The sequence below is a fragment of the Grammomys surdaster genome, unplaced genomic scaffold, assembly GCF_004785775.1.
Source record: "Grammomys surdaster isolate TR1022 unplaced genomic scaffold, NIH_TR_1.0 139, whole genome shotgun sequence".
Classification (NCBI taxonomy): Eukaryota; Metazoa; Chordata; class Mammalia; order Rodentia; family Muridae; genus Grammomys; species Grammomys surdaster.
The window spans coordinates 10,310,552-10,332,296 of NW_021604597.1; the positions used below are offsets into that span (position 1 = coordinate 10,310,552).

General features: G+C 36.3%; 1 protein-coding gene across 25 annotated transcripts in view; it reads left to right on the forward strand.

Moving 5' to 3' along the window:
* The window catches only part of Mbnl1 (muscleblind like splicing regulator 1), a 172,996-nt gene extending 160,075 nt beyond the window's left edge, over window positions 1-12,921 (forward strand). For 12 of the 25 annotated variants that reach the window (XM_028763517.1, XM_028763500.1, XM_028763518.1 and 9 more), the window contains 4 exons: window positions 4,128-4,163; window positions 4,849-4,943; window positions 7,830-7,904; window positions 9,551-12,921. In XM_028763517.1, coding sequence (XP_028619350.1) covers window positions 4,128-4,163; window positions 4,849-4,943; window positions 7,830-7,886 — 188 coding nt within the window. In that variant the 3' untranslated portion in view covers window positions 7,887-7,904; window positions 9,551-12,921. The remainder of the gene's footprint in view (window positions 1-4,127; window positions 4,164-4,848; window positions 4,944-7,829; window positions 7,905-9,550) is intronic. The other 13 variants (XM_028763510.1, XM_028763515.1, XM_028763524.1 and 10 more) reach the window with 3 other exon arrangements.
* Window positions 12,922-21,745: the final 8,824 nt, after the last annotated feature.

Here is a 21,745-nt window from a genome sequence, read left to right on the forward strand (position 1 = left end):
AAGCTGAGATTTCTAGGGCTCTGAGGTCTGGTGCTTCAGTAGTAACTAGATCTGTGAGTCTGTTTCATTGACGTTACAGTGAAGCACAGTTTGCTAACTCCGTGGAACAGGGGACTACATATATAGGAACTAGGTTGTTGGCAAAGAGTTAGGGATTTGAGTCAAGCTAGTCATCTAGCTAAAAGAAAAAATCAAAAACAAACAAACAACAAACCCCACATATTTAATTTAAGAAAACAATTAGACTTGCCTAGCATCTGTTCATCTGATCCACCATTTATGATTCTATCTACCCATGTGTCTGTCCATCATTCTGTCTTCAGCTCCCTGACCTCTTTCCCTCCCTCCTTCTCTTCTCCTTGTGTCCATTTTGCCTTTTACTCGTTCAGCACACATGATTACACACCCTACAGGATGCTGGTATTTACACCAGAGATGCCAAACTCCCGACCGCCTGGGGGTATAGAGAAACAGGTTGGGGCACATATACCACAGCACTCCTCGTTGTTTTCCATATTCCATTCCAAAGAGCCACTGTTGGCTGAATGGAATGTGAAAACTCAGTGCTGTGCTTATCAAACACCTTTTAGATGTCTTCTCTCTTTTTTTGTTTTTCTCAAACACAAAGTTTGGCTTGATTGTCCATGTTCCCAGTGAGAAATATGAAGTCTAGTGAAGTGTAGCAATTTGTCACTAAGTTATGTGGCTCTTGGGCTTTTTAGCAGAACTTTAAGGGAACTGAGTTTGTTTCTCAACAGCTATGAGCCTGTTATATAACTACATTAAAAAGAATTTCAGAAAACAGCCCTTACAAATCACCAAACTCCACACCTCTTTTATGCCCTTTATCTTACTTAAAGTATAATAAATATAACTATTTTATTAAGTTCAGTGGGGTTTTTGTTTGTTTGATTGATTTTTCAGTTTTAGCTATACAGCTTCTTGTTTTATATTTACTCTTCAGAATTTAGCTGATTTCAACACAGACCAGGTATAATCTACGGCTTGTTTATGTCATAGAATTATTCCCCCCCTTCAGTATGCCAGAAATAAGATTTTCATTGACACTGATTTTATTTTATTTTTGCCTTAAGTACAAATGAAGGCAAGTTCTAACTTTACTTGACCAGAAGGAAATAAAGCACTTTCCTGAGAGAATTTTGAGGCCATCCTCTGATATCTTTACCCCTCTGTCTCCTACTCTGTGTAGCCCAGGTTCTAAGATGTTCTTCTATTTTCATTCAGTCTCCATGCTTCACTGTAACTATCACATGTTTGCAAGACCTTGAATACAAGCATCCTGGACTGAGCTTATGTAGCCTGTGCCTTAAGAATCTGCCAGTGGCAAGGCAATGTGAAAGAATAGGCCTTAGGCCTAACAATTCATGGCTCCACAGACTTCCGTGTCCTCCATCTTAAGTTTTTCATAATGTTTTTTTGCTTCCGTGGAAGCATATCATTTCTCTCTACCTACCATATTTCAATTAATGTTAGAAGACAGTTTTGAAAAGAGCTAAACTAGTTTACTTAAGGTAACTTCTATGTTGGGCTCATATTATAGCACTACCAGAAATAAAGAAAAGGCCAGGAAACTGGTAGATGGTGGTATAGGTGTTTGGATCAGGGAGGCAGGGAAATCTTTAGCCTGTCACTTTTATTATAATCAATATAAGTATAAATAGTTATAGTTTTTTAAATTTATGTTAAAAATATTTATAAATAATAAAAAATAAGGAGGCTATTTGTATTTGAATATCAGTTTTAACAATTCAATTGACTACAAGTTTTAAGTAATAAAACAATATTTATTATATTTAGAGTACCTCAAATTTATAGCCCTTACTATAAACTTAAATAAGCAAAAATTATCACATAGACATTCCAATTAGATCCCTGACTATAACATTTTCTCTCTTCTATCTATTTTTTCTCCTTAACATATTAGTAACTATACCTTTAATTTACTTATTTTATGTAAGTATTTTTATATTCACATATAATTAAAATTTTAATTTAAAAGATCATGTAATTACAGTGGCACATTTCTCAGAACTGCACCATTCTGTTGTGCATCCATCTTTCTAGGGGAAATTTGGAATTGATCAATACATTGCATACATTTTGTCTTGTGTGAAAAACTGAGGGAAATTTTAAATTGTGCATCATTAGTAAATTAACCTATTGAAAATAAAGATGAATCTTATGGTCATTTCAAAAATGGCTTTGGTTTTGGTAAGAGGGTCCTACAGCACTGTTTCCATACTTGTGAGTTACTGCACCCCAGCTAGTACTGTCATCGCTGCCTTGTGTTTATTTGCTACGACTCCCTTCTGAAGCTGTGTGCATTGGTTACAATGATAATGAGGATGATAACCCAAACTAAAATTCAATCAGGAAAAGTTAAGGTTTTAGAAAAAGGTCAGCTCATTTCCATCACACGCAGGCTCAGTTGTGCATGAGAGAATGGAATACAGTAGGCAAACTGTAGCATCGTACTCAAGTCAAAACCTATAGCGTGGGTAATATTTAAACGGCCTCAGTGTTCCGTAAGCAGCACACTATACTCCTTCATTTTCCCTTGCCATTTTCTTTCCTAGTCCTCCTGCCCTGGACGGTAGTGCTTATTCAAAATCTAAACCCAGCATTAAGTTGTGCTTGCTCTGTTGTCTCAAATTATATTCTCTGTTATTGGTCTGTTTTGTTGTTCTTGTTGCCCTTCACAAGTCTTTATACGGTAGTAGTAGCAAATTACAAATCTACTCAAGTGTCTTATGTACCCGTCCCTATAGAATATTAGTTTGCTTCCCTAAACCCAGTACTCAGTTTAGTCTAGCCTCACTGTCCATGGTCAGATAGCAATAACAGAGGAGTTGCAGATGTAACTGCAATGCCATTTGAGTGATCTGCATTTCAGTTATGTTTCTCAATGGCAGTTTGCTGTGCAAAACCACCTCTGACAGGACTCAGTTGGCAGATATTTTTGTAACAAATGTTCATCACAGATGCTGCTAGTATTTAAACAGGGTGTGCCAAGATTCAGAGATTTAGATAGAAATATAAAATCATTTTATATTTTAAAACTTAGAAATCTAAAATAATCCTGTAGACAGAACAGATTCTGCATATGTGAGTGTGGCATGTACTTGGTAAAAATAGGCAGGCTTTCAGTATGTGTGTGCCAGAAAACAACAGGAAGTATGAATGTGGCGTTTGTTCATAGTTAGCACAGTCAGACCACAGGACTAACGTCCCGCGTAGACCTGTGCATCCTCATTATCTTCCACTCAGGGTTTTTATTGAAGTCTAATTAGCAAATTCTTGCCTTTGATTTTTTTTTTGTAAACATTGGCTACTCTCAGAAGTCTTGTGGGTCTAGCAGTGAAAATCCGTCACTTTTGCCAGATACCAACAGATAAACTAGTTTGAGATTCCTAAGAGAGTGCACTCCCCCACAGTACGTTTTCTGAATTTGAATTCTAAATTAAAGAAATGAATTTTCACTTTTTCGCATACTATTTATTTATTGCTTCTTAGGCCTGCAAATGAAGTTCTAGTCTGGATGGTTCCAGCCTCGTTTGTGTTTGAGTGGTTGCTGCTACAGTGAGCAGAGAAACAAAGCCCAGGAATTAAATGAGTTCCTCTTCACTGCATTGTCCAGTCAGTTTTGTGCACTGAAGTTTTTAGCATTTTATTAGTAGATATTATTTCTACTTATTCAGGGTATTTAGTGTAAAGACAACATTAATGCATTCATGTGTCAGATTCAGACGTAGCAAAGCAGTAAGAGAGCTAGCAGTTGGGTTAAAGCAAAAGCATTACAGGATTTATTCTAAAGAATTAAATAGATGTAACTTTTCTTGGAAGTACTCTATTTGTAGGCAGCAGTTAAGAGAAACAAAGTATACCAGCACACAGTGAACTGGCTTTCACTCCTCCCTCGGGACTAGTTCTAACCGACCACTGTGCTACTGTGTGATTTGATCGTGCTGACATGTACATGCCACTGTTCCCAAAATAACAATTTTTCTTCTTTGTTCAAATGAATTTCCTAATTACACGTGTGATGGGATGTTTTAATTCTTTTCCCTTTTCAAATCCACCTTCCTGTTGCAATGCATGATGGGCAGGCTCAATATTGTGCATGACACCCGCTACAAGTGTTGGTAGGTGCCAGCTTTGTTTCTTGATTATCTTAAACCTATGGTGCATCTCACAGCCCCTCAAAATCCACTGCTAAGTTTAACTTTTATCTATTGGGCAAGTCCATTTCCTTTTTACTAACACTTGTCAATTAAATGCCATTTTCTATTTAATTGACATGGTCCCATGTAAATGTTTTCTTTCCACACAAGTTTCCTTTAGTCACTATTAGTGGATTTTGATTGGACTATGAGTTCTGGTATATAAAAACAAGTCTATCTCATAAAAGTAATGATTGTATATTTTCATAATAGTGAATAATAAAAAGAGAACTTTTATTCAAATGGCTAACTGTACAAAGTAAATACCTGTATTTTATTTATACTTTAATGTCTATAAACACTATATAAAATTCTTGTTTTTTTAACTTAGCAAATTAAGCCTGTTTGTGTCAATTTTCTTGATTTAATGGTAACAAGCTTTTTTTTCCCCTTTTTTTTTTCCTCTTTCATCCCTCCCTTCCTTTCTCTCCTTGGAATGTTGTCCTGCTTTGCGCTGTGATTGCATGTCACTCGCTGGTGATGATGTCCTGTCACATGGCTTCTTGCTATGATAAATACCATGCCCAATGATCTCCTCCATGTTGCCATGGTTTCCATATTGCTACACTCTTCTGTATGTTTGCTTATATGATTTTCCCTCCGAAAGTTCCCATGGTGCACGGTGCTACGCCAGCCACTGTGTCCGCAGCAACAACATCTGCCACAAGTGTTCCCTTCGCTGCAACAGCCACAGCCAACCAGGTTTGCTAATTTACAGCTTTGTTTCTTAAAAACCACCTCTTAATAGGGCCCAGTCCCACAGCTTAATGTGAGCCCACGCATCTCCTATTGTGCTCAGTGGGAGTCGTGTGTGGGGGAGAGCTGCAGAGGGTGCTTTCATGAGCATGGGTTTTCAAAGATACCTCTTGTTGGCCTACACATTCTCTTTAGGACAAGCAGCAGATTCCTTTTATGCCATTTATAAATGCTCCAAAGTTTCTGCAACTCTGTTCCTGATGCTACTATACTGATATTTACACAAGCAATTCTCATTTTTCTTAACTAATTTGTATTTTGGCCAACCAAAAGGAAAGCAATTATGAGGTTATTATTAAAGCATCTGATATATAGTTTTTTAGTTCTTTCCTAAATTCTAAATAAAAAAGAAAACATAAATGCATTTCTATGCCACAAATGACCACTCTTGTAAATAGTTGTTTTTATACAGTTTTTACAATATAATTTTTGATAAGCAAACTGCCTACTAAAATTAATTACTTTTATATGCAACATCTTTCAGCTATGATTCTTGCTGTTTTAAATGAAAAATGAAATTAAGGGCTCTCATTTCTACAGTTAACCTCCATAAATGTTGAAGATATAGGAAAGAAAAAGAAATCATGTGATAGACAGCAGTTATCCGATGCTGAGTTAAAGTGTGAAGGAAAGGAACATGTAGAATTCTTTTAAGCAGATGGGACCTACTTAAATTTCAGTGATATGGACAAGAATGGACTATTTAAAGTAAAATGGTCATTTAAGTTAAAAATGCCATTACTCCCACCAGCATTTTCTGAGTTTTCTTTAAAGAAAATATTTTCTGGCTCTGGACTAATTAAGCTCACATTTTAGAAATAAATCTATAGTTGACTATGCAGATATGTGTGTTAGGATAGATAGCATGGTTCAATAGGGTTGGTAATGTATGAAAGGCACTAAAACAGGTTGCACATGGCCCACTGACTGAGGTTAGACAGAGCCTACTGAAAGTAAAGAGAAGCCTTATCAGAGGGACTCCGTGTAGTGCCCCTGGGACAAACATACCAACTCTCATTACTATGAGGAACAGACAATGTCTCGTTTTTTCAATATATCATCTTTTGATGAATTTTCAGCTATTAATATTGCCATTAATAACTTTCAAGAGTATAATTCCAAATGGATTTAATTTTAAGTTTCAGACAAGCCTTAAATATTTCTTTGAAAAAAAATAATTAGTTTTTCAGACTTATCAAAATACCCTTGGATTTATGCAAACACTTAAGACTCATTTATAAGGACACGAGCGTGTGCATATGTGGCATGATAGTTGGTTTAGCAGAAATGTAGACGGATTTGGTGCAGTCCATTTATGCTGCCCGTAAACGATGCTGGAGGCTCACATGTGACTGTAGAATTGCTGGTGTAAGCACAACTATAGCCAAGCAAATTCAACATGCCCTTGGCCACTTGGGTTGTAAGGGACACTTTACTTCTTGCACTGTGCTGTGACCATTTCATGCATAATTCTTGGGTCTTCATACTATTACTATTTTACAGCCAAAGAAAAGGGAATGGATATATATATATATATACATATATTATATCTACATATACATTCATATGTATATGCCTACAGTACATTAGCAATGCTGGAAATAGCTCATGCCACAAAATGCAGCCTGCATGCATGCAGAAGTTTATAGCTGGCCCTTCATCTGCATTGAGTGGTGTTGAAGGTCCTTGGTATGTTTCGACAGCCCCATCCTTGATGCTTCTACACTGTTGGGTGCAACATCCTGTCCTGCAGCAGCAGGAACAATGGTATGAGAAGCTTCCTTATGCTTGGAGCACATTTTTTGTGCCATTTGCCAATGCTGTAAAACTGTGTAAACTGTCAGCTAAGAAATGACAATTAAAGGGCACATAGTGAAAAATAGCTTTTTGTAGATCGAGATAGTCGAGGATATTTAAAGTACAACAACAACAACAAAAGCCTTCAGGTATGGGAGTTCATTGTTACTCCAAGAGACTTTCTGAAATGGACTTAGTGTCGTGTACAGAATAAGTTTAAACGCACTCACCAGTTGCTTTCTCAGGTTCACACAGCCAGAAACAAGTCAGTGTTGTTAGAACCAACATCCTCGGGCCTCTGCTACACTCAGGCTGTAGGCCTACCTCTCCCACTTACCAGTCTTTAATTGGAGCTTGAAGGAGAATCAAATCACAAGTTCAATTTCCTGGCTCTTGTGTATTAGAAAAAGTAGCCACTATACTGATTTTTTTTTTTTGTATTTTTTCTCCAGCTGTCTGAGTACTTGCCTATTTAAAATGCAGTGAAATGTGTAGTAGAAATGCTGAACTCTGCTCAGGAGAAAGCCTATTCTCATTCCAAGTTATTTTTTAATTACTATTTTGTAATTCACACCTGGTATTTTTAATTTGAGGCAAAAGTTAAACACTTTGATTTGAATAAAATGTTAGAAATTTGCTTTCATAAAATTAGGCAAGACATTTTTTACTCTTGATTTTAGTATTATTACTAAGAATTTGAAATCTTGGGGTGTGTGTGTGCGCGTGTGTGTGTAGGCCAACAAAAAGGGCTTCTTTTAACAACTGCTCTGCATGAAGTTTTGATAGCTGTACTTCTCTTACTTCCTAAGTACTGGTAACATTTGTAGAATAGTATTTAACGTGAAGATTAAAAGCAATGAGTTGCTTCTCTGGCATTTGCATTTACTTTAACTTAATGTCATGTTGACCAGATGAGGGCTGTCACTTCACAGCTGAATCTCACTGTTTTTATAAGTTTAATATTAAGATGTTTTCACCTCTTGGTGGTTGGCTTGCTTGCATGGATCATTCATTAAACAATTTTTTATTTGCTAGATACCCATAATATCTGCCGAACATCTGACTAGCCACAAGTATGTTACCCAGATGTAGAGCTGTCGTCACAAAACAGTAAGTTTATTATGCAATATAACCACTCTATATTTGTGGTTGGAATATGTTAATATTCAAAATATAAAATATTGAAGGGTGTAATATATTTTGAGTTTTAATTTCATATTACAAATAAATATAAGCACAAATAAAATACAGCAAAGGTAATTAGAAGACATGTGTCAAATTTGATGAACTTACCTTAAAGGGACCTTAAAGCCACAGTCGAGGATTTTGGGCTATATGGGACATTCAGTTTCTGCTACAGTTCTCCCACATTAGTGTGAAAACAGTTAGTGAATATATAAATAAGTGGATGTGGCTATACCTGAAGAAAATGCTTGTTTTCAAAATAGGCAGAGGACTAGAGTTGGCTCATAGGCAGTTATTTGGAGACTTGGCATAAGTTATTTTATTTGAACTATTATTTTACTCATTCCTATATGAGAATATATATCCACCTCATCTCTTGTATGACTGTATACAAGATCAGTAGGGAACAGTGGTCCATACATGTCTTCAATTGGAACTTGAATCAGTTATTTATCAGTTGAATACCTAGTATTTCACGACAGCTGGCTTGATGACAATAGGATTCAGAAGATGCTGCTGTTCCTCACAAGGGCTTAGGGTCTTGTGCTTGCTTTCCATAACATTGTTTTCAATACCTGCCAAATCAGCTGTTTTTCATCCAGAGAGCACAGATTTATTCAACATATACAAACTTTAGTTAGATCATGCACCTAGAAGCATGACAAGTACTTATGTTTCACATTTACAAAGAGCCATTTAAAACTCAGTCCTGTCAGTGGGCGGATGATGATTCTTTGTTGCTTCCTTCCATTTGCACGATGACTTATTTGCAAGTAAGGTTTGGCGCAGCTCTGTGTCAGTTTCCATGTTAGTGTTGTAATGATTTGAATGATCTCACAACTGTGTACTAATAGGAGAACTTGGAATGAGCTTCCTTTGTGGCAGAGGTTCGAGAGCGTCTCTCCTCCATAGTGATAAAGGAGGGCATTTGGACAGGGAAGACTTGTGTAAGAGAAGAGACCTTGAAGTAAGGACAGAACACAGGTCATGTCTGCAGTGGTAGTAAAGAACAAGTGATGAGAACCCATAACAAGAGCTGGAGGAGAGAGAAAGGAGGCCAGAGGGTGAGAGGCATTTAAGGTAGATTAACCAAGACTGAGGAGCCCTGCCAAAGATAGGTTGCAGTTAACAGTTATTCAAGGAAATGCTTGTCCATTTTGTGAACTCTCTCAAAGTAGTTCTAGCCAGATATGATGGTACATACCTTTAATCCCAGCATGTGGGAAGCAAAAGTGAGTGGATTTCTGTGAAAGCAAGGAAAGCCTGGTCTACATAACAAGCTCCAGACTAGGCAAGATGTACAGTAAGACGCTGTCTCAAAAAAGGAGGGCAGGGATAAAAAGCTGTTCCTTCCTAGTTGGTCAACTGCATGGGATAATCACACTACTCTATTGGTTATAAGTTTAGAAGGAGTTTTTGTCAGCGTGTTGTCTATGTATCAAGCTATGTGTGCATGTGCATATGTGTGTGTGTATCTGCGTGTATATGTTATATATATATATATTACTATATATTAAAAAATGCTTTAAGTAATTATATGCTTTAACAAAAACTGTCTTTTCCTATTCTAGATCATACAAAGAGGAAAGGACAGTGTGCTTGATTAGAGTAAGGACGACGTCATTAGCCATATTGTATATACCGTCAAGCAACATACACAAAAACCCTCAGCTACAAGACATCCACATATTGCATGTTAACCAGAAGAAAAGACAACATGGGAACCTGCTGCACACTGTTGCCTACACACTTTGTACATTCAATTGGTATTTGTGCTGAGGTGATATTCCTATCTAAAACAACAACATTGTCTTTCTTTTGTAGCACAGAGTTATGCATTAAAATATGCATACATAATTAGTTTCCTATATATTCATGCCATCTTGAAAACAGACTATGGTGTAACCATGATTCTATTATGTATTGGTACGTCTGTAGACCAAGATATAATTTTTTAAAAATAAGTTTATTTCTTTCAAGGTTTACAAGTAACAAAGGTGCACCTTGTATTTAAAATCGCCATTAGAGCTGAGAGCGCGCATGCACAGTCATTTTTGTTTAAGAGTAATATTTTTACTGTAATAGATTGTAAGACATGGTGAGGGAGGGATCTGACAGAGATGAATGTGCCAAGCAAAACCACAACTGTGTATATTTTAAAGCACATCATGGCTTTAAGTACCATGTTGTTAAGGATTCTCATGAAGTGCCATAGACTGTACATCAAATTAGAGTATTATTTCTTCAGTGTTATTGTTTCAGAGCCACATTGTGTTGCTTATTTGCTAGTACTAATCAATCAAAGGGCACCATTCTTTTCTTTTTTGTTTTTGAAACCAAAGCTGTCTCAGAAATGGCCAATTTAACTTTACAGTAACAATAGACAGCACAACACAAACTCAATACAGATAACCTTTCACATACTGGAGATATATATAATAGATAAATAAAATTATTTTAATGCATTGTAGTGTAATATTTATGCATATTCTACTCTATAACATGTTATTCAAAAGGGATATGCCATTTCTGAGACACAATAACAAAAAATGTTTGAGGAAATTATTTTGCTTCTATTTATAGCCTCTGTCAAAAGTCAAAAGACTATAAATGCTTTGCAGAAATGGGTTCACGTTTGCTTAAATGCTTCATCACAGTCACATTCAAAATAGTGACTCTAAACAAAGAGAACAGCACTGTCATCAGATGCATGATAAACCAAAATATGAAAATGGGAAATGTTTAATTAACCTAGTAATTGGGTGGGTTAAGTACATGGGTGAATTTTATATGTGATTCTTTTGTTCTGATTAACTGCTTATAGCCTTAGAAAGCCTTTTAAAAAAATTTTAAAAATAGATGTGCATTCAGTTTTTAAGAATGGATTCATCCAAAGGAATTCCCCTTTTTTGTGGTTTGGATGTTGCAGCTAGTAAAGGATATTTTTGCTCTGTTCAGCAGTTCTAAAAATCGCTGAGTAGGGGCCAGGTCACTGGCAGTTCTAGTGTGGAATGGGAGAAGTGAGAGTTCTGTTATAGAACTTTCCATACTTCCAAGTTTACTGCAAGTTTTTATGCTTGAGAGAGATGCTTTCTAATATAAGACTGATGTGTTGATTTTACTGATTGTACTGTACATCTATTAAAGCCTTAGATTATTACATTACGGGTTGGAACCCATACCAATGTAATTTCAATCGTGTTAAGAGAGTAATGGTGACTTCACATGTTATTGTAGTTAGTTACATTATAGAATATTACTTATTTTTCTTGTTAAAATGTAGTTTTTCATTTCCTACATATATTAGATTTTCATTTTCTATTAACAGTTGAATACCATTTCAGTTTTTAGAGTATTGTTTTATTAGATTTTACCAATGAATTTTTCAAAATACAAAAAAATTAAAGTAGTTTTTTCTTCATAACATACTCAGTTTTAAATTACATGTAGTGTCATATGAATATCCGTATTATTGTTAACTAAATGATTTATATTTTACTGATTTAATATTACAGTGTAAGAATGTCAGTCATTGTTCTTGTCTAGTTTTCATTAAAAGAACAAAGATCTTTTATATGGATATCTTATAAATATATAATCATTGCTAAGTAAGAAGTTAAGTTGTTGCTATGGCAACAATCCTGGCAGACAATTGAGTAATATTTTGATGATTTATTTTGTTTGTAATTAGTTATTATGAGAAGATCTAGATCCTAGATATTAGAATAAAATTTATTTTCTACTGTATCCATTTCAAATGTTAAAGTATTGTTTAATATTTTTGAAATCCCTGAATATCAGGCCTTGTTATAAATAAGCTGCATAATCAATAAATAGAACAAGGGACTTTTTGTTGATAATCCAAATACTCAAAGTTTACGTAATGAGAATTTTAGCGTGTGTGCAAACTCTTGAGGGTTGATGATGCTGCAATTTAGCATGTTGGAAAGTCTAGAGAGAAGGTTGACTTTTTGCACTTCTGTATATAGTCAAAAGAGAGAAACCTGTATAATAGCAAGATCTTATTTTGAATAAAAACGTCTATAATTACAAGGAGTTTTGTTAAGGCTAATGAAATGACAGACTGAGCAAAATTGCTTGCAAAAGTGGCACAGAGTTAGCACTCCATACCCTTCAAACACGTTGCTTTGCTTTATGTGGACAGCTTGTAGTTTGCCAGGATTTTTCAGCTGGAAAGATTTGCCATCCTTCTGAGATCTCATGACTGACAAAACTCCATTGGGCCAAATCTGCCTGAAGATCATTACCAAAAAAATAGCAGGTAATTCAGCCACTAAGATGAAATCATGGATCAGATATTCCTTACATTGTTTTCAAAACTACTGCATGTTTAAAACTTCAACAAAAAGAGAGGAAGAACTATGCTTAAGGACATATATTATTCAGATCGATATCTACCAATTTCAGTGGTTTAATGTTCACAAAATGAAATCTTCAAAACAACTATTGACTCACAAAATTTCAACCGTAAAGAGGCAAACCAAACAGCGCACCAGTAGTTGTTCTGTGATTGTTTTTTAATTGCTGTAGATCTTGTTCTTTCCGCAGGTGAAACAAAAAAAAAAAAAATGAAGTTCAAATTTCACAGTTTTAATTTTCAACTCAAAAGCACTCAAATGAGCAAAATGTGACAATGGCCACTTGTTTAATGACTTGGTTGCCCAGCTGTCACTGCAGCTGGCTACTGATGTTGCACTTAACCAGCAACCCACCCACCTTCATCTGCTGAAAGGACAATGTGCTTGGTTTTACTATTATGTAATCACAACTTACTTTCTGCTTGTAGTTGCTTAAAATTCTGTATTTTGTCTAGGGCTGCGATTTGTTTTATGCTTACTTTATTATTACTGCAGTAGTTGACTTTGCTGTATGGAAAAATAAAGCGAAATTGCCCTAATAAAACTTCTCTTTCTTAAGTATACTTGTGTACGTGAGATTGAGTGTTAAATTATTTCTCTGCATTCCACATCATTTGGTACATCTTTATGAACATAGCCATGTATAAATGTTCTGGTTTTAAAGGATTACAACAAAGGCAGTGTATACTTTCTGAACAATCATCTCTGGATGCTGAGAAACGAAATGACTATATAACTGATATTTGACCAGTGCTTTCTGAAAAAGCTCAGCTCTCTGTTCCACTAATGCTCTAGCACTTTAAGTGGTTTATGAGAAGTGTGTGTGTGTGTGTGTGTGTGTAAAAGAAAACCACAATCTTCCAATTCTGCATCTTTAAATTAAAGAACTGTAGTTTGCTTGACTGAACTAGTTGACTAGCTGTGAGCATCAGTCTAAAAGATTATCCCATCAGTAAGATAAATGACTACACTCAATTCAAAAGGAAACAGAGGTTATACATCTGGCTAAGCCACACCCTGCGTTACTCTCCAGTGTGTGTGTGTGTATGTGCGTGGGCGCACGTGTGTGTGTGTGTGTGTGTGTGTGTGATCATGTGACTGATTGTGTTTGAAAGAACTATAATCTGAAATCTTCATAGCAGGTGATGCCTGGTAGCTGTGAAGAACAGAGCCCTAGTATAAAGAGACTGTACTTCTTCATTTAGTTTTCTTATGTGTTCAATCTGGCTCTTAGTGTTTGTCAAAGGCTGCAGACTTTTCACTTGAAAGTTGATTCCTTTGAATTTCAAAAACTTACTACAAAGAATAATAACGATGACGAATGTATTATTATTGATACAAGTTATAGATAACATTTCCATTACTTATTTGAGTTCTGTTATTCTTAACATATGCAACCATTGTGCATGGCATTCGTCAAAAGGAGAAAGCTTTATTATTTTTCAAATACCATAAAGAACCAATTCTTTAGTTCATCTTCCAGGTATCCTCAGCTTTTTGTTAAAGCGTCACTTTTACTATTTTACTTACATACATGTTCGCCTGACTGTCTGAGTATATGCCATGTGTGTGGATTCCTGTCAAAGCCAGAAGGAGATGCCAGATCTCTTGGAGCTTTAGTTCCAGGCATTTGTGGGTACTAGGAACTGTACTCACGCTCTCCTGTCTCCTAACCATTGAGCCATCTCTCCAACCTCTATTATAGGTGTCTTTTAATTGATGAAAATATTACCACAAACATCCATTGTAACATTAACACTACTCCACATGAAGTTGTACTCTATAGCAGGAGGTATTAGAAAGGAGGCATCCAGCTTGCTCCTGGCTTAGCCGCCATATTCCCGTACATGCTCATCACCAGCGGGCCGTCTCAGTGGCACCAGCTGGGGCTCCTGAGATGTTGCCTGCTGCCTCTGCCCACTGCCACCCTTGGCCTCCACGGCTCTTGGCCTGGCCCCTTGGCCAACCGCGCCACCTCCACAGTGCTAGGCTAGCCCCATGCAGTAACCACCATCCTCGCTGTTAGATATATCACAATGCCCATTAACCCGGTACAATCAAAACTCTTAATTCTTATGGTTAACCTAACAGATTTATGTATCAGCAAATTCTCAAATCCCAAGATGTCCACACAATTTAGACAAGTTATCCCAATTATCCTAACCTTAGTTTTCGTATCTACCTATGCTACTCAAAGCCACGAGGGTCCACGTCCATTGCCATTTTTCGCACCTTTCTCTCTTCCCTGCATCTCTCTCTGCATCTCCCTCTGTCACCCTTAGTTCCGCCTCTCTTTTTCCCTGTCCAATCACAGGCCTCCTACTGCAAATAGCTTGGACAGGGAAATTTCTGCCACAGTACTCCTTTGCAACAACAATTAAATGGACCTGAAAAATATTGAATGTAATGGTTTTCCTTCTAAACACACCCTTCAGAACAAGTTACTACTACAGAAATCCTCAGCTCATGGGGAAGGACCCCCTACTAGGTACCAACTCTTACACACACAGGAAAAACAAACTCATTTGCTGTACCCATTACTTCATCACCCATTCCAAGGGGTTTAGTTTATGCTTTGGAATGGACCTGTAGCTCAGCAGTGTATGATTGAGCATAATCCTTCTGAGACACTGGAATGGTAGCTTCCTTCATACAGCTAGGCCTCTGCACAGGTTAAAAAGAGCCTGCACAGCAAAGCATATAGAGTTATTTTTCTGTTTGGTATAACTCCATTCACTGAAGTATCTCAGGAGCAATCACTTTAGCAATGGTTTGGGGACATATCTGTGTTATAATGATGCTTAAGAATTTATAAACTTTTGAAACCTTAGGATATATTCATTTTAAATGTTCAAATTCCAGCAAGTTGCCTTTGTGAAATGAACCAAAAATGTAAAATATCATAGAGCTTGCTTTAAATTCAATCTGACTGTGTGACAATGCCACATTGAAATGACTTTATTGTGGCCCCAGTGTCATTACCATCCTCAGCCAGCCTCTGACACTGGTTCCAGAATGGACTTTAGTGCCAGAAGTAGTGTAGGTGTTTATTTCCAGGATATGCTTACCCATGTCCACACTGAATCGCAGCCCTACTCTGAAGTTCCCAGGAGGTGGCCAGCAGCTATCCCAGTGCCTGTGTTTGAGACACCAAAAAGGCCGTGTCCAAGTGTGGGCTGGAGTTCAGCAGCTCTTATCGCAGGGCCTGCCGTCAGACTTCCATGTGAATGGAGAGATGGGGATGAGCCAGTGAAGCTGTACCACAGAGATTGATAAGAATTGAAACCACAGTGGCATGGTGTCATAAAAGTCTGACATATTCAGAGGCAGATGCTCACAACTAGCCATTGAACTGATCATGGGGTTCCCAATGGAGGAGTTAGAGTGAAGACTGAAGGAGCTGAAAGGGTTTGTGGCACCATGAGGAGAGCAACAATACCAACCAACCACAGCTCCCAGGGTCTAAACCACCAGCCTGGGAGCACTTAGGGAGGGATCCAGGGCTTCAGCTGTGTAGTAAGAGTGGAGGGCCCTGCTGGGAATAGGTGGAAGAAGAGATCCTTGGCCTCATGAAGCCTGGACACCCCAGGGGGTGGGAATTTTGAGGGTGGGGAGGTGGGGGGGGTAGGTAGGGGTTACATCCATCCGCAGAAAAGAAGGAGGAGGGGTGAGGGGATAGGGGGTTCCTGGGTGGGTGGGGGATGGGGTAAGGGGACAACATATGAAATGTAAATAAAACATCCAATAAAAAAATATAAGAGGTTTGCTGCTAAGTTCTGCACTGACAACTTCCTTCAGCTACAAACTAAAGACACACTACGGTGGTTAAAGTGAGGGGCTCAGAACAGGAACATCTGAATGTATTTCTTGGTGCTTTAAGGTTTTGACTGCCGATTTTCTGTGACAGTTTCCAGTTTAGGAATTTAGGAGCAAGGGAATGAATGTTGTAGGAGAGTTTAGTAGTTTCCAGATTTTTCTGCAGTTTGCGATTATTTCCAGGATCTTTAAAGCACAGATACTTGCTTCCCTAGATACCTGCTTTAACTGATAAAAGGAAACAATTCTTAGGATAACATCTAAAGTGCTTTAATGGGTGCCTAGCATAGAGCAAGAAATGAAAAACGTTAACAAGTAATTTTACTATGTCTGTCTTGCAAACCCTCCCCCGCACTTGAGCTTTACTTTTCAGTTCTACTTCTGGGGTCGCCATTGATCTTTTTGCTAGATCCCCTGCCTCCGTCTGCAGTGCCACCTGTGGTTCTGTCCTTGTTCTGTGCTGAAACATTATCTTACTGTCATTAGCAACAGCCCACAGCAGATCTCTTACTGTACTTCCCTTCCAATGAGTATTTTTAAAAACAACTAAAGTAAATTTTTCTAATTATATTTGAATGCATAATTTTTATTTTTTAAATTTTTAATATATAGCCAAGATCAAACAATAAATGTATCACTGTGAAAATTGGGCTGTTAGGTTTATTTTATATAAATAGTAGCATCTAAGTGGCACTAATGCCCTTTAATATATATGCATGTTGGTGTGTACTCAGATAGAACCTAGGGCCTTGTAAATACTATGCAGGTATATAATATATATATATATATATATATATATATATATATATAATATATATATGTCGGGTATAAATATAAATGTATAAATATATCAGGTGCTCCTGATATTAAACCCCACACCCTACACACTTTGTTGTAAGTTTATTATACATGTTTAAATTAGCAATTACTTAGTTCAAGAAATATATACCTGAGGATATGTGTGTGCCCTGTGATATATTCTTAGCTGCTAGGGCAGATGGTAAGAATCTTATATGCCTAATGCAAGGTAAATAGACTGTATTTCCTCTGACTGCATGATAATCCTGTTTACCTATCTCCAACATCAGGCTCAGTCTTTTTGACTTTAGTACACAGTAACTTGAATAAAATTAAGTAACAACTACCCCTGCTTCCTCAGTGGAATATCAGTATCCTCAGTAACTCCTCGTTCATAAAAAAAAAGATCCGAATATTAATGCCTGCACACAATAAAATCACTGTTGTGCACCCTTGTTATCCCCACACTCAGGCTGAGATGAGTTAATTTGAGACTACACGCCAGCAACATGTTTCAGAAGGGGAAAGAAATACTACTGCAGCATTTTTTAAATCAGTTTTTCAATTGATGCATACAAAATAAAACAATGTATATGCTATAAGGTAGCTGATATTTTAATGTGCACATTTTATAGTGAAAACAATTTAAACATGCATTGCCTCAAAATATTTTAATGGCTTTATGAAGAAAACATCTTCACAGTGCTTTCTGCTAACTCTTCAGACTGCCAGCGCATTATTGTTCTCTGCAGCCCTACCCCAGAGCTATCTCCTCCTGCTAATTGTAGCATTTTTGTTAAAGACAAAAGCAGGAATAGTGTTCTCTTCTGTAATTAGGAATTTTAGAGCATTTCTTATTCGTGAAGCATTTTTCTAATTACTCATTAACATAAAAGGGCAGCTTTAAGGTAAGATTATGAGACTTTAATTTTATAAGTTTTCAAATTTTGCCATTTATTTTCTTTGTAGTAGCCAAGTTTTAAAGTAAAACTTTTGTGTACCTTGCTTTTTGTTTAAATCTTTTGTTATTCTTTCACCTTTTTACTTTGAATTTATCTCTTTTATTTTCCTTAGAACATTGTCTCACTTAAGTGAGTCAGTTCTTTAAATTTTGATGTTTTTAAATAAATTATAAAACATGGCTTTACTTACTATTGAGAAGGGACCCAAAATGCTGTACTAAATCAGAAAATTTTGTTGATTTGGTGACCCAAAACAAAAGCCCTTCTTAACCAGTGGTCTAAATTATCTATGATTGTGATAAGTTTCCTTGTTAGTATCATCCCTTGTTTATGAGCATGAACTAGTTTAAATTTCTAGTGTAATTTAGCACATTAAATTATTCATATCTCTTTGCCCTTCTCCCTTTCCCTTCTCAAAAAGATACTTTCAATCATCAGGATTAGCTATATCTACTGACAATAATTTTAACAAAAAGTCAACTATGCAAAATAGCTTGGACATATTTGCTAACAGGTAAGTATCATAACTGGGGACACAAGAGCTAGTACTCTCAGAGGTGGCATTGAGCAGAGGCTTGTATGAAATAAAATGGACGTAATTGACCATGACATCATATGCTGTGTGCCATCTTTGCTGTTGAATGCTGACTCATCTCCTTGTCAATAATATTAAGTGCTGAACATTTCCCTCACTCCTGATAAAACAAGGTAGAAAAACAGAAAATTAGGGGCCAAAGAAGAGAGGGGACTTCTCCTCTAGGATCTCACTGGCTGATTTAAGAAAGTACACACATTTTCTTCAAATGAAATCAACTAAAAAGACTGCCTTCATAGAGACATTACTGCTTTATTGTTTGTCAAATAGAATGTTAAAACAGCTGATAACTCATGCCTAGGGCCAAAGTGCAGAGTCTAACCTTGTCCACACTCCAATACCATTTGTAAACCTAAACACTGTACATCATAAAGAACGTTGTTCTTTCATTCACCAAAGGAATGTCTTTAAGATTTAAGAAGAGAAATATACACAAATCAACTCAAATTTATTTAACTTAAACTTTGTTTAAATATTGATCCTGATTATAAAATGTATCATTTGAGCCATGTAAATTCAAAAGCCACAGAGTCACTTGCTAACATGAACAAAATCTTTGGGTCAATCCACAGTACCATATAAATAAAACCATAGAAAGCACAAATTAAGTATACTGTCTCTTGGTACATTGCAACTCTTTGTAATTAGTCATTCTGGAATTCATCAATGAAAATCAAAATGCTGAACTGAGGAGATAGCTCAGTGGATGAAGTGTTTGGCATATAAACGTTACAATTGGAATCTGGATCCCTAGAACTCATAAATATTCAGGGAGTGTTGGCACAGAACCCTACCACTGGTCACAGTCTGTGGTTAACAAGGTTGGTAAGACAGGACCAAAATTTCAGTCACCCTCTGAGGTCAGGGAAGCTTTATTGCTCTTTGCCTTCTGTAGCTATTCCTTATCTACAGTCTATTCAAGATCAGTGAAACAGGGTTCCTGAGCCTTTTCACCCTTTTTCTTCCTTCTTAGCCTTTCACCACTTTTAAATCACATAGCTTCTCTCATGAACAGGAATTCTATTGTTCGACCTCTTGAAAGATTAAACTTGTCTGCTTTATCTGAGTGTATATTACTCCTTTTTCCCCAATTTACAGTAACCCAAATGTCACACAGCCTACTCTCAGCTTATTTTGTTGCTCTTGCCTCTACTCTTCTTATTTCTATGCACATCACCTCCTCGACTTCCTACTTAGCAACAATAATAATCAGTAATCCTAAGGTGTTTTCTTGTTTCCTTTTCTTTATTTTCTAAGCTCAAGCCAACAATAAAAAATAAACTGATGTTCACAGTACTATCAGTGTTCTTTTGCCCCAAAACAGCTGATACTTGAGGAGTTGCTAAGTTGTATTAAACTACTACTCTGTTTCATGGCTGTTCCATATATTCCTCAACTCTTACAGAGTTCTGCAATATAGCCTGCTGTTCTGAACATCAGTATAAAAAAAACATCCCAATCGTACTATACCGTACCTACTAGTATGTCTATAATTTTAAATAATTCCACTGAAAGGAGAATGAAGACCTAAATTTAAAAAGAAAAGAAAAATAATTTAGCCAATGATTTAATTTCAGATAGCCTCAGATGGGTAAATGCCTCACAGGAAAACTAAACTAGACCACATATCTCCTCCAAAAGTTACAAATTCCACAGCACCTCCCCAAGAGAGAGTTTTAAATGAACCTCTAGAGATACAAATCAAGAGAACAATTATAAGTGTGTTGAAAGATGTCAGAGAAGACATGAATGAACGTAATGAGTCCCAAGAGACTAGAAGCAGCTGAATGAATTAGGGATATAGAAATAGAATTTAATAAGAAAAAGTGCTGAAGGAAAGAGAAAGTTAAATAAGGTGAAATAGAATGGAATTGAGAAATCAGTTAGTCTAAACACTCATCAGAAAGCCTTACCAAGGGAATGGACCATGATAGAGGACAAAGTTGTCAGAGCTTGAAGACAAGGCTGAGGAATCAGATCGTTTAGTGACAATATATACAAAGTATGTAATATATTTATAACATACACAATGTGTGAACAAGTACATATGAGATGTGGCTTATTTAACAGAGTGCCTGCCTAGTATATATGAAACTCTGTATTGCATCACCAGCACCTAAGAAAAATGGGTGGCCTGTGAGTCAGCATTCAGGAGGTGAAGGCAAGAGGATTAGACGTTCTAGGTAATTCTCAGCTATAGAGTGAGTTTAAGGAGAGCCTGGGCTATATAAAACCAGTCTCTTAAAATCAACAGATGAGAAAATATGAAATGAAAAATGTATAAACAGAACACACAAAATCTTTGGGATATCATGAAAAGATAAAGTATGGGGTTATAAATGGGAAAAAATTTAATGCACAAGGCATAGAAATTATTTTCAGGGACTTCATAGAAGAAAACTTCCATGATTTAGGAAAAGAGATTAGTCTACATATAAAAAGCACAAACTACCAAACAGACATGACCAGAAAAGCAGCTTCACATGTCATAGGATAGTTAAAACACAAACACTGAATATTCAGAGAAAAAAACATACTGCAAGAAAGAAGGACCAAACATCATAAAAAAGGCAAGCCCTTCAGAATAGCAGTTGATTTTTCAGCAGAAAGAAAAAGACAGAAGTACTTGGAAAGATATATATATATATATATATAAAATATATGGTTCTGAAATAACCAACATAATTATCATCATTTAAGGAGAAAGAAAAACTTTAAATAACTGTTTTTACAAGCATAAAAATTTTATGATGACCAAGCCACAGGCCTAAAAAAGTTGCTACAAGGAACACTTCAGGTTGAAAAGTAAGATAAGCACATCTAAGAGGCTACAGGGAAAATTTAGATCATGTGAATTCAAATGTTTAAAAAAGACTACAAAACACAAAAGACCACAAAATCAGCCAAAGCACAAGAATCAATACACCTTTCAATAATAGACTCAATAGATAATACTATCCATTTTTTCTATGGAGGTTTAAAATAGTACTAAGTCTTAGCTAAAGCAATAGACAAGAGAAAATGGATTCAAATTTGAAAGAAAGAAGTCAAAGTATTTCTGCTTATGAGTAATACTATATACAAAAGATCTTTCTTTCCTTCCTTCCTTCTTTCTTTCTTTCTTTCTTCCTTTTTTCTTTCTTTCTTTCTTTCTTTCTTTCTTTCTTTCTTTCTTTCTTTCTTTCTTTCTTTCTTTCTTTCTTTCTTTCTTTCTTT